Below are 12081 nucleotides of genomic sequence, written 5' to 3' on the forward strand. Positions count from 1 at the left end.
TGTCTATGTTTTTAAATAATAAGCAATGACATCAAATAACTTTTTTTCTGAGAGGATACATAACAGTTTGGAATGAAACTTTATTTTTTTTCACCATAAACAACCATTTTGTAAAGCCAGAAATCAATGAATGAGGAATATGTCATCAAGATGTACAACAAGCTGCTGTAGTGACAATGAAAAGGAGAATCATAAGTGTTCATAGAATGATTGTTGGAGCTGAACACTACCAGTCAAAAGGTTGGACACACACATTTTTCTTTATTTTTTACTATTTTCCACATTTTAGAATAACAGTAAAGACATCAAAACTATGAAATAACACAAATGGAATTATGCAGTGACCAAAAAAGTGTTAAACAAATCAAAACTATCTTATATTTTAGATTCTTTAAAGTAGCCGCCCTTTGCTTTGATGGAAAGGCAAAGGCTTTGGAAAGAAATTCATTTATATTTGTCAAATTTCAAGCATTTAAGCAGAAGCCTTTAGATCAAAATGGCTTTAAGAGAATGAAAAACACAGTACATTCAATCAGGTGTGTCCAAACCTTTGACTGGTAGTGTAAATATAAATAAGCTTCATATTATGGTAACAATAACCAATATTACATCCTGGGTGCGGTCATAGTCACCTGTAACATTTTTTCCAACGCCTCTCCAAACAAGTTTTACAGAGACAATGTTGTGTGTCGTCATTCGTCATCCAGCAAAACACACATCCACCGCTTCAAATCAGTTGCAAAACATTTATTCACAAAACACCATCAACATTATATCAAAGTGTAGGGAGATAGTAAAAACTCCAAAGTTGAGTGCTGGTTTGCAGTATCAGGATTGTGTTTTCCATCAGTGAGCTGGATGAGGGGTTTGTTCAGGTGGAAGGGGAGGAGGGAGACGGGGTGACGGTCGGGATCTTCGTGCAGGAAGACTTCACCAGCTCATGTTTTTGGTTGCGGGGGTCGAAACTCACCGTGAACTGGCACGTCAGACGCTGCAAAGAGGGAAACAACAAAAACATGTACGTCAGAATGAGGAAAATACTCATTTAAAGGTAATCTATCTTATAAAGGAATATATGCAACAATAAATAAATATTTTAGAATGAGGCACAAGAAAGTGGTACAGGGCTATTTCTTCAAATTTGGGTTGGATGGTGGTGAAGTACAGTTAAGGATTATGTCCTTTCACTTTTCTACTTAAAGTCCTGATTTATTCTGATTTCCATTTGCTGAGGTGACAGCTATCTTTTCCTGTACACTTCAATTACAATTGGAAAGTTCTGTTCCAAAATGAGAAATTGAGAACATCACGATTGACAGCTGACATTTAAAATAAATTATGATAGTTTCTAAAGAATAGAATTTTAACAAAATGCTAATAGTCTTTAGATTGCAACCTTTATATTTTACAGATATTGAATGAATAATTATATCTGGATTTTAAAGAAATTGAATGATTAATGTAAGGTAATAATTTATCAAAGAGTGTTGAATCCAGTAAACAAACTGTATTTCAATGGAACTCTTAAAGTTGTAATCCACATGATTTAAATTTTTGTTTTCAATTTTGCCGACATCTTTGTTGCTCAGCCTCATCACTGTGGTGTTTCTGCACTGCGCTTCCCAGACATCACCTGTCAATCAAACAGTGTGGGCGGAGCTTGGATTTTCTGTTGATGCAGTTTGAGTTTCTCTTCTCTTTGTCTGTTCAGCCATGGTGGCTATCACTGCTCATGCTAACTACCCAGTTCTTCTTCTTCTGTTTATTCCAAACAAACCGGAAACATAAAACGCATCACTTCCTGTGCGGCAGAGGATTTTTCCCGGGAAAGAGCTACCAGACACCGGCTGTTTAGAACAGACAATGGAAAAGCTTTATGAACTTGATATAGGTTGAATCACTGTTATTATATCAATCGGCGATAGCAGAACGGAGATCTATTTATATGAAAATGTTGTGTATCATTACTAGGTTTTGTGCTAATATAGAGGATACTTTAAGAGGTTAACTTTACCAAGCAGTCAGGGTGGGCCAATAAAAACACTCGCACCAAGGTCTATTGTGATGTCGTGTGAATTGTAACCCAAATATGGCTTTCGCTTCCATTTGTATGTTTGGGTGTGGAAGCTGTTAAATGTCTGCATCCTGTAGGCGGTTAAATGGCGACTCAGCAGGACAACGTCTGCAGTTTCAATTACAAGTCACCGCAGGAGGCATCACACATGTACACACACACACACACACACTGTTCTAGAGAGTAAGCATAATAAGGCTATAAACAGGATTACGCCAGACAGCACAAGAATCACATAAAGTGCTAACAGAACAGAACTGTACACATCAACCCAAACACACACACACACACACACACACACACACACACCAGTCCAATCTGAGTCCACTCTCACAAAACATATATCCTTTTCAAAAAAGTGTCTATTTTGTGACAGCACACATTTCTGTTACTTTTCAGTACAAAATATATAAATAACAACACATAATATTAATAACAACACACTGAAAAGTAACAAAACTATGTGTAGGTCCGTATTAAACACATGCATATTGAAAATGACACATCCTCTTTAAGACGCCATTTCATTTGGATTATGTGAATTGCTCCTTTTAAAGTGATATCAAACGTTAATATAGCATTTATAGTTTATATGTGCATTGACCTTACATGCTCAGGTGCCATTTTTTCCCCCAGCAGACACATGCAAAGAAGCACATCTTACACCAACTGAGTTTTCTGAGTTTTTTGTTGTTTTGTGTGACAGCCTTGTGAATATATTCCTTATGAATAAATAATCGGAAAACATAGCATGAACATAATTTCTAATTGTAACAGCGGGAGCTGCTAATGCCGGAGGTTTACTACACATAACATCATCTTGAAAAAAAGTATTTTAAAAGTGTTTTTTGCAAATGTACTTGAATAATAGTTGAATATTACTTCAAACACACTCTGACACCCACACACACATACACACACACACACACACAAAATAGATTCACCTTTTTCCCCAGACTGCATTTGTCCAAGTCGTGGTTTTCATTCTTGAGGCACTTGGTTTTTCCCAGGACCGCCTCAATCTTATAGTTGATCATGTTGGTCACCTGACGAGACGACAGGACAGAAGAAGAAGACAGAGACTCAGTGTTGGATATGAGTGTGTTGTCTACAGTGCAGTGTCATGGGCCTAATTCAATGTAACATCTCTAATATGATCTTCCCACTGACCCACTGTGCTGTATGGGATTTACTGTTATGTCATTATGGAGCTCAGGTGTGCTTTGAGATTTGGCTCAAGAAAATAACTGATTTTCAATTTTAGCAGATTGGAGTTATACAAACATTTCTCAGAGTCTTGAAACTTGAATGGCAAAGAAGGAACTCTAAAGAAGAAGGAAAGAAGGAACTAAATAACAAAACGGGATGGCATTCATGAACTAGGATGGGCAGCAACTAGCTAGATAGCTATAGGCTAATATGGCTAGTTTGAACTTGAAAGGTCAGCTAGGATAAATTAGTATGGCTATATTGCATTTTTTCAGTTAGTAACAAGAGTCCTAGGCTTCATGATATTAGCTTCTTCCTCTCTTACCTGTTGCCCTTTTCACTGGGCTGCAGTGTAACATTAGTTACCCCACAAAAAATGTGGTTCTTTGGCTCCGCCCACTGAGGTTTAACTCAACCAATCACATTATTTCTGCCTCCAGAGCAGCCTCTGAGAAATGTTTGTATAACCAAAACTCCAATCTTAATATTAGCTTCTAAAAATTCTAATTCAGTTAACGGAATATGCTGGCCATGCTACTGACAGAGCTAAATCAAAACCAGATGAACAGTTTATCAGCCAGAGGAGTAAATCTAACAGACGTGGATCTAACCTGAGTCTGAACGGAGGTGATGGAGACCAGTCTGAACAACTTCTTGGTCTTGGAGTGGCTGTTGTACTTCTCCACAGCGTGGCGAGCTGCCATCTGAACATCAGCTGACTCTGGACTGCTGTCAGACCAGCCGCCCAGCAGAGGGACGTTTTCTGTGGAGAAAACACACAGGATGGTCAGACAAAACACACACACACAGTTTGAATTCCACATAATTCCACAAGGGCTAGAGCGGCAGTACAACACGATATGTATTACTGAAATGTAGAAAGGTAGCATGCAATCAAAAACACACCCATGCTTATATAAATGCATTCATACACTAACACAAATTGTAAAGTCATAGACAGACACAAACACAGTTATAATAGTTTGCGTGATCCTTCTTGTGTTTTTGTGCTGCCCCAGCCTCATATTTTGCTGTGTCAGCTAGCTGGAACAGACCAGAACATCAGTCCAGGACATGCGAGCGAATGCAGATTCATAACACCAAGCTCTAGATGCAGCCAGTTACGCACAGTTACCCCCCTCGCCTCGTGCTGCCAAACCACCTGCACCGCTCTGCCAAACCAAAGGCCTCTATTAGACTGAGGTTGGATATAAAGCAGGGTTTCTCAGGGAAACAGAATCAGTATTTAGACGTTGGGGTTGCAGCTCCTGTGCTTTGGGTGGCCCAACCCATCACATGATGCTGCACTTTTGTTTCTATGCTTTATGTTCCAAATGTACGTACAGAGAAAAAGGAAAAAATGCTGTTTGTGTATTCTGCACCTTCTGCCTGGAATACGTTCCTGAATGACTTAAAACTGAGTTAATCTCGCTAAATGCTTTTAAATACAAAATGAAAGAATTGGAGGCAAATTCACTAAAATGTCACTGTTTTTAATTAACAAATTTCTCAACTGTGTAGCGGACTATTAGTAAAAAAAAACCTAATTAGTTTATGCTGTATTTTGCATCCTATATGCTTTTATTGTGGTGTGTTCGGTTCCTATATTTGTTTTTATTGTCATCTGTCTGAAACCATTTTTTCTTATCTGTGCTGCTGCCGAACTCGGCCAGGTCTCCCTTGAAAAAGAGGTTTTTAATCTCAATGGGACTTCCTGGTTAAATAAAGGTTAAATAAATAAATAATAAAATGATTTCCTCATTTTTTGCGCACAGGGCAAACGAGGACCAAGAAGAACGGTAACGTGGAAAGATGGAACGGTTGACTCTATCCCGACCACTAATTGCTACCGCATTGGTGGTGTGCTTTTGGTGCCGATGGGTCCGAGTTGGTAGATTTTTTGTGCCAAGCAACTCTTAACCAAGCAGAAACGCTGGTGTGTCAAACCAAACCTTGACCATCAGATGAAGGATTGATGTACAGCGGGGGGGAACCTTAGTGAAACAGAGAGGCCTCTGAAACAGCAGTTAGACCATGTGACAATAAAACCTTCCATTCAGACCAATACTGATGAAATTCTTCTGGTTCGGGTTGCAGCTTCTATAGGTTTGGTGGCCCATAACATCTATTCAACATCTATTCAACAAGGCAACAGTAAACCAGGCAGTGTGATTTTGATTTTTTTTTTTTTAAACTATAGTAACTAATCAGTCAAAATTTGCTATTTCAGCCAAATTTACTAGATCTGGGTTTTGCCCAAAAGTATCTGGGGAAAAAACAAAGATATGATGTTGGATCTTCAGCACAATTAACTAAAATGTTTGAGGACAAGGATTAAATAGGGCTAAATCTTGTATAGTTTGCATCCCAAGCAATGTCCAACCAAGAACAAATCTAACATGGACTGGACTGGTGGTGTGTTTTCTATCACAGGGTGTTAGATTTTAGGTCCTGGTGGGCAGTGTTTCTATGCCAAGCACCTCTGAACCAACCAGAATCTGTGATACTTCTACCATTGCACTAATTGAAGTCACTGCTGTTGTGCAAATTTGGTTAGTGGTATTGAATGGGCCTCGTCGGATAAGCTTTCACTGCCAAACACTCCCAAACAAAACTGCAAACCAAACTCTGCTGTGCCAAATGAAATATCGTCTGACCAATGACAACTCTCTCAGACCGGTGGCCAAACCAACCGTTCTGACTCACTCTACCCAACCAGGCTGCTGCATGAAGTCACTGGCTGCAGACCGAGGACGTGAACACACAACATACTTTGTAATTTTCTCCCACAGGCACGCCCTGTGAGAGAGTGAGCGCCTGTTAGGAGACTTTAAGAAAGAAAGTAAAATGAAGAAATGGGGAATAAAGAAAACTATATATACAAGTACATAAAGCTATATACAACTATATAAAGGGTTTGATTTGATAAAAGGGTTTGACAAAATGCTATACACTACCAGTCAAAAGTTTGGACACACCACATTTTTCTTTATTTTTACTATTTTCCACATTTTAGAATAATAGTAAAGACATCCAAACTATGAAATAACACAAGTGGAATTATGAAGTGACCAAAAAAGTGTTAAACAAATCAAAACTATCTTATATTTTAGATTCTTTAAAGTAGCCGCCCTTTGCCTTGATGGAAAGGCAAAGGCTTCGGAAAGAAATTCATACATAGGATCAACTTCACTATTTATATTTGTCTAAGAAACTAATTTCAAGCATTTAAGCAGAAGCCTTTAGATCAAAATGGCTTTAAGAGAATGAAAAACATAGTACATTCAATCAGGCGTGTCCAAACTTTTGACTGGTAGTGTATATCCATTATTAGAGATAAAATAAAAATTAAATTAAAATTAAAAAATTAAAATATCGAACAACTTAACATTAAACATTAAATATGTGAGTTTAACTATTATGTCAGCAGCACATATAGGCAGACTCCCTGGTTAGTAAAACCTATGCAAGTTCCTAAAGAGCTGAACTCTTAAATGTGAAGCACTATGCAAGTGGAAAGTTTATTTACTTCATATAATGAATTGTAAGATGAAAAAAACACAGCAATCAGTTGCCACAGGCCTTGACACTACAGGTTTTCCGCTCATATGACTGTGATTATTAATGCATACAGATTTTGTTTTTTATGTTACTACACCTTCTCAGGCTTTTCCTGTTTGTCTGCATTCCCAAGCGTGAGATCAGATGGGAATTTGTTGGCATGGGAACATACGAGCTGACTTACCTTTACCTTGGGTTGCCTCTGTGATTCTATGTTATCTCATTTTCTTTTCATTAATTCTTTTATTTATATAATGTATGCTCTTGCAATTTTGTCTCAGCTTTTATGGCTCCTCTGTTAAGCACTATACAAACAAAGGCTTATTATTTGTATTATTTCATTGTATTGGAAATAATACAGTGTGCACACCCAGGATCCACCTCTGCATTGGTTTCTTTGGGGATGTGACTCCCAGCACCACACAGAGAGAGTGTGCGTGTTATCTACTTCTTATTGAAAATAATACAGGCACAGAAAAAAACAAATGGGATTAACTGGGTACAGTCCTGAACAAAGGAAGCATTTTGTTTGGGAGGTTTCTAGATTGTTAGTCACGACTCTGGCACAGCTGTCGGTGTTGCTGTCACTGTTGTCATATGTTCATTGTCCTTTCGCTCTGCATTCCCTGTTTCTGTGTGCTAAGACACATCAGCGTGTGCGTAGCTGAGTATGCTCGGTAGTCTTGTTTCTGTTGTATTCCTAAACATTTTTCTTGACATAATGCTGTCCACACTGTCCTGCAGCACATTCACAGTGTATACAAAACATGAGAACCTCCATGATATTGACTTGCACTTCCCTGTTGTTGCAGAATCCGTCTCACTTGTATCAAGGCTTAAAATTTGTTGTTTATCATGTCTCTTTTTCTTTTCATCTACATCTCCCCTTAATGAGAGACTGAGCAGATTAAATGTGTGAAATCAATTAAGGATCTACTATTTTGTTGAAAGAAAAAGTTGTCCTGACATTTTGTACATTTAATAGTGGTGTACTATGTAGAAATAAACAACTTCCTTCTTTGAGTCCTGTCCTTGTTCCTTGTTCCTTCTCACTGTCTCGCTCTGTTGTTAAAGGTGCAACAAGTAGGATTTTGACTGTCCCATAGCACAAAATGATCAGAATATATCTGCAGGGGGTTGATAGGGTTGTTTATCAATACCAATGATTCAGTGATTACTTTACTAGGTGCTGAGATTTCTGGCTTCCAGAACTCACTTTCCGGACTGTATTCTGTTTGGGAGGATTGTCAATATTACTGTTTCTATTTGGGCCCCAGATGACATTAATACCTTAAATTCGGGCCCATGCTGAGTTTAAGAGTCCATTCTCAATATCTCAATCAGAGTTACCACTTTTTGGATGTGATATCATCTTGTACAGGCTGTTCTCTCGAATAAAATGTGAATTGCACAAACACAGATTAGGTCTGTCTCTATTCCCTATCTTTACCCTCACTTCACATCTCTATATAGAAATATCAGCACTTGATGGGTGTAATAATGTTCTCTAAGAGACAGTTTGATGACAGAGGCATTCTCCCTCATTCCCCATGATACTTGTTGCTGGTATGTCTTATTCATATCAGTACTTACTGGGTGTGATGATCTCCTCTTGCACAGGCTGGTCTCCCACACACAGCTGGGCAACGGAGATGCACACCAGTACTGACATATGGAGAGACATCTTCTCTGGCTGACCGCTGAAGCCCAGACCGGGTCACTGTAAAGCAGATCGCTGCAGAAAAGGTACAACCTCCGGGCCGAAGCAGCCTGTTCCAACTGAGCTGAGTTGACTTGAGCGGATCGCCGACCAAACCGCAGGAGATGTCTTCAGAAGTCCTGCAGAGTCTTCAGCGCAAACCGAGTAACTTTGAGATGAGAGGGAGCAGGAGAAGAGGCTGCCACTGTCGAATGATGAACAGGGAGAGACAGAGTTATTGGAAAAAGTATCACAAGTGGCTCCAGTGACTCAAAGAGAGAGGGAGGGACTACTTTTGCTGAGAGGGAAACACAGAGAGAGAGAAAGAGAGAGATCTACACAGTTACTCAGTAATTATCACTAACCACCTTCCTGATATTTAAAAATAAGACTTCAGCTTCTGAATGAGTGCAAAAATGAAAGAGAGAGCTACAGACAGAAACAATATTATTGATAGCTACGTTCCTGATATTAAAAAATTAGACTTAATCTACTGAATGATTAAGCCACGGAGTGCAAAAATTAGAGAAAGAAAGAAAGAGAGACAGACAGAGGTACACAGAGAGAAACAATATTGATAGCTACCTTCCTGATACTGAAAAGTAGGACCTCAGCTACTGAATGGTAGAGCAAGAGTGAGCCAGACTGCGAGAAATGTGTGTGAGAGAGAGAGGGAGGGAGAGAGAGAGAGAGAGAGAGAGAGGAGGGAGGGACAGAGTGATGTTGGTGAATGGCAGTGGCTGTTCAGTATTTAAGCCTTGGAATGTTTAACTAGCCAGTGAAGACCACACCCACCCACTGCCTGGCAATGACGCCACGCAGGGATTTAACAGCCATCAGTGGCTTTGTGTGTGTGTGTGTGTGTGTGTGTGTGTGTGTAAATAGGGTCGGTGGGAGGGTTGGTGGGCGTGGATGCATGCACACTCTATTGTGTGTGTGCACTTGTGTTCTTTGTGTTTGTGTGCGTGTGTGTTTGCATTCATGCATGTATGCGTTACGTGGGTGTGTATTCATGCATGCGTCTGTGTGGGTATGAGTGTGTTTCTTTACATGGGTGAGCATTGTACCTTTGTAGACATCTGACTCAATCTCAGCTGGTAAATTCTGCTAGCAGACAGTGAGTCAAAATGCAAGCTAGCACACAGTATGGCCCCATTACGCATCACTCGTACGTCAACACACCAGAAGGTTTGTTACCACGCGCTGCATGACCTATAGTCTGATAACAGTGAATAAATGCATAGACATCACCAAGTGCAAAGAAAAGCTGCATTTGAAAGCGTGGGACACATGACCTGGGCTTCATTATGGTGTTGGCATTTATTTCTGAACATCTTTGACCTGCTGACTGACTGGAAGTGACTCTTCCATTAAAAAAAACATAAAATCATTTAGGATTTTGATTGAATCCCATCACATAAACTGTCCCAAATAAAGGAATAATACTAAGTGGTGTAGACTGGCCACTTTCTGTGAGAGAAAATGATTCACCATAAATGAACAAAGACAAGGATTTTCCCTGTATATTAAACTCTTAGGCACTTCAACTCAGTCTTACGGAAGAGGATTAGGGCCAATGTGAAAAACTGATTTTGAGTCCTGAGATTAACTGTATTAGAATTCTGAGTTTAAAGTCTGAATTCTGAGGAAAAAGTCAGAATTTTGAGATTAAATTCAGAATTCTGATTTCTGACTTTTTTCCTCAGAATTCTGACTATACGAATAGCATTTCTCCCCCTGGTACCAATAGTGAGAGCAGTATATGGTATATGAGGTTAAAGTACTCATACCTGGTACAGTATGTGAAGGCCACAGGGGATAAATAATAGAACAGTCGTTTTTGACGGTATTGAAATGATGCTAATCTATTAATTACGTGAAAATTTCCTGAGTGGAGTACATTCAATATGATGAAGACTTTTAAAAAAAATCTAACATCCTAAACAAAGTGTTTTTGGGGACCAACAACTAACTTTCACCGAGTGTCAGTGACCCAGTGTTACAAACTTGATTCTGGGCATTGGTAGTAGCATGCCTAGTCGTGAATGTGTGTGTGTGTGTGTGCGTCATAATCCGAGGCCGTCTCATTCTAATCCCTTAACCTTCTGTCACCAGACGACGTGCAAGCTCACAGGAAAACTGTGATCACCTTCACCCTAACTCACCAACCCCCTTGCCATTTCTGTCTGTCTCTCTGCCTGTCAAAACCCATCTGTGTTGTTGTATTTCTTTCTTTTTCTCTCTTTCTCACTCTCTGTATAACTGTGTCCATCTCATAGGTGTCATTTTGGGGGGAGACGGGGAGACGTGTCACTCCCCAATATTTTCATACAGAATATTTGTCCCCCCTATATTAACTCTATATCAGTCTAGTTTTCTGTTCTTATTTTTTGGAGGCAAAGTTACTACTAACTTCAGTTAAAAGTCAGAGATTTCAAAGCGCCCGCCAGAATCCCACCCAGAGAGAGAGAGAGAGAGAGAGAGAGAGGCGCCCCTTCTGTGATGTTCAGGTCTGACTGCTGCGTACGGCTACACACACACACTATTGACAGACTGCAGGTGCAAACCGGTAAGGGGAAGGCGTCAGGGGAAATAGTTAATTCGGCCATTCTAGCTAAATGTCGTCTGACTTGCTGATACCTATCACAGTTGCAAGCTAACGTAGGTAGTTAACTGACTTTAGCCGTTAGCCATGCACTGTAACTCATCAGCTAAGTTAACTCAGATGGCTAGCTAACATGAATAGCATCCCATTAAGAACATACCATTCATGTTGGTGTAAAGCGGATTTTCTAGTTGAATGTAACGTAAACGTAATGTAAAGTGCGAATGTAAAGAATGTGGCAGCCCTTACATTTTTGTACTTCTGTGTTGTGAGCATAGCATTTTGTTGAAATCCTGTACACAGGGTGACAGTTTTAAAAAAAATCACATTGCACCAAAATGAAACATAGAAGAGGAGAGGAACAGGAAGCAGACGTGACGACAATCACATGGACGCGACTATAGCAACGCAGTTGGAGGAATGGGATGTGTTGGACCAGTTGGAGCTTGAAGAGTTGGATGCTTTGGACGAGGAACAACAGTACACATCATGATCGCCCTTGTGATCAGCCAATCAGAGTACGCGACTCCGTGTAGGCTGGACGTGAAGTTGAGATTCTTGGGCAGGTACGCAATACCTACGCGGAGAACCTTTTCAATCCCAAATACACATCAAATCGTCGGTTTATGTGCAGAGACACCTTTTTCATTAAAGTATAAAATGCACTTAAAGGTCCCATATGGTGTAAAACAGGATTCCCCTTGCCTCTTTGATTATAAAGGAGTTGGATGTGCTATATAACCATTGTGAAAGTATCAAAACGCACGGTCGCCAACTAAATCCACACAATCCATATTAGAAAAGCGAGCCTCTAAACGAGCCATTTGGACTTCTGTAACTTTGTGGTGTCACAAAGGTTCGCTCATTATCATTTTTGTAAGAAATAATAGACTAACAAAGGGTTTTTTTCAAAGTGGTTAAGCGGTTGTCATT

The 12081-nt window shown here is 39.7% G+C and overlaps 1 protein-coding gene across 1 annotated transcript; it reads right to left on the minus strand.

Moving 5' to 3' along the window:
• Positions 1-732: 732 nt before the first annotated feature.
• Positions 733-9262, minus strand: LOC139912936 (cystatin). Its single transcript, XM_071900864.2, has 5 exons — positions 9129-9262; positions 8438-8748; positions 3895-4046; positions 3019-3120; positions 733-991 (listed from the first exon to the last, which is right to left on the minus strand). The coding sequence occupies exons 2-5, from the start codon at positions 8526-8528 to the stop codon at positions 872-874; spliced, it is 465 nt and encodes a 154-aa protein (XP_071756965.1). The 5' UTR covers positions 8529-8748; positions 9129-9262; the 3' UTR covers positions 733-871.
• Between the last annotated feature and the right edge of the window lie 2819 nt (positions 9263-12081).

Source organism: Centroberyx gerrardi, chromosome 2 (genome assembly GCF_048128805.1).
Source record: "Centroberyx gerrardi isolate f3 chromosome 2, fCenGer3.hap1.cur.20231027, whole genome shotgun sequence".
Taxonomy (NCBI): domain Eukaryota; kingdom Metazoa; phylum Chordata; class Actinopteri; order Beryciformes; family Berycidae; genus Centroberyx; species Centroberyx gerrardi.

Excerpts from the sequence above, each read along its gene's own strand:
- LOC139912936 (XM_071900864.2), bottom strand. The coding sequence starts at position 8,528 with ATGTCTCTCCATATGTCAGTACTGGTGTGCATCTCCGTTGCCCAGCTG. Across the intron at positions 4,047-8,437 it reads AGAGGAGATCATCACACCCA|AAAACGTCCCTCTGCTGGGC; the intron begins GTAAGTACTGAT and ends TTTTCTCCACAG. Across the intron at positions 992-3,018 it reads AATGCAGTCTGGGGAAAAAG|CGTCTGACGTGCCAGTTCAC; the intron begins GTGAATCTATTT and ends CCCTCTTTGCAG.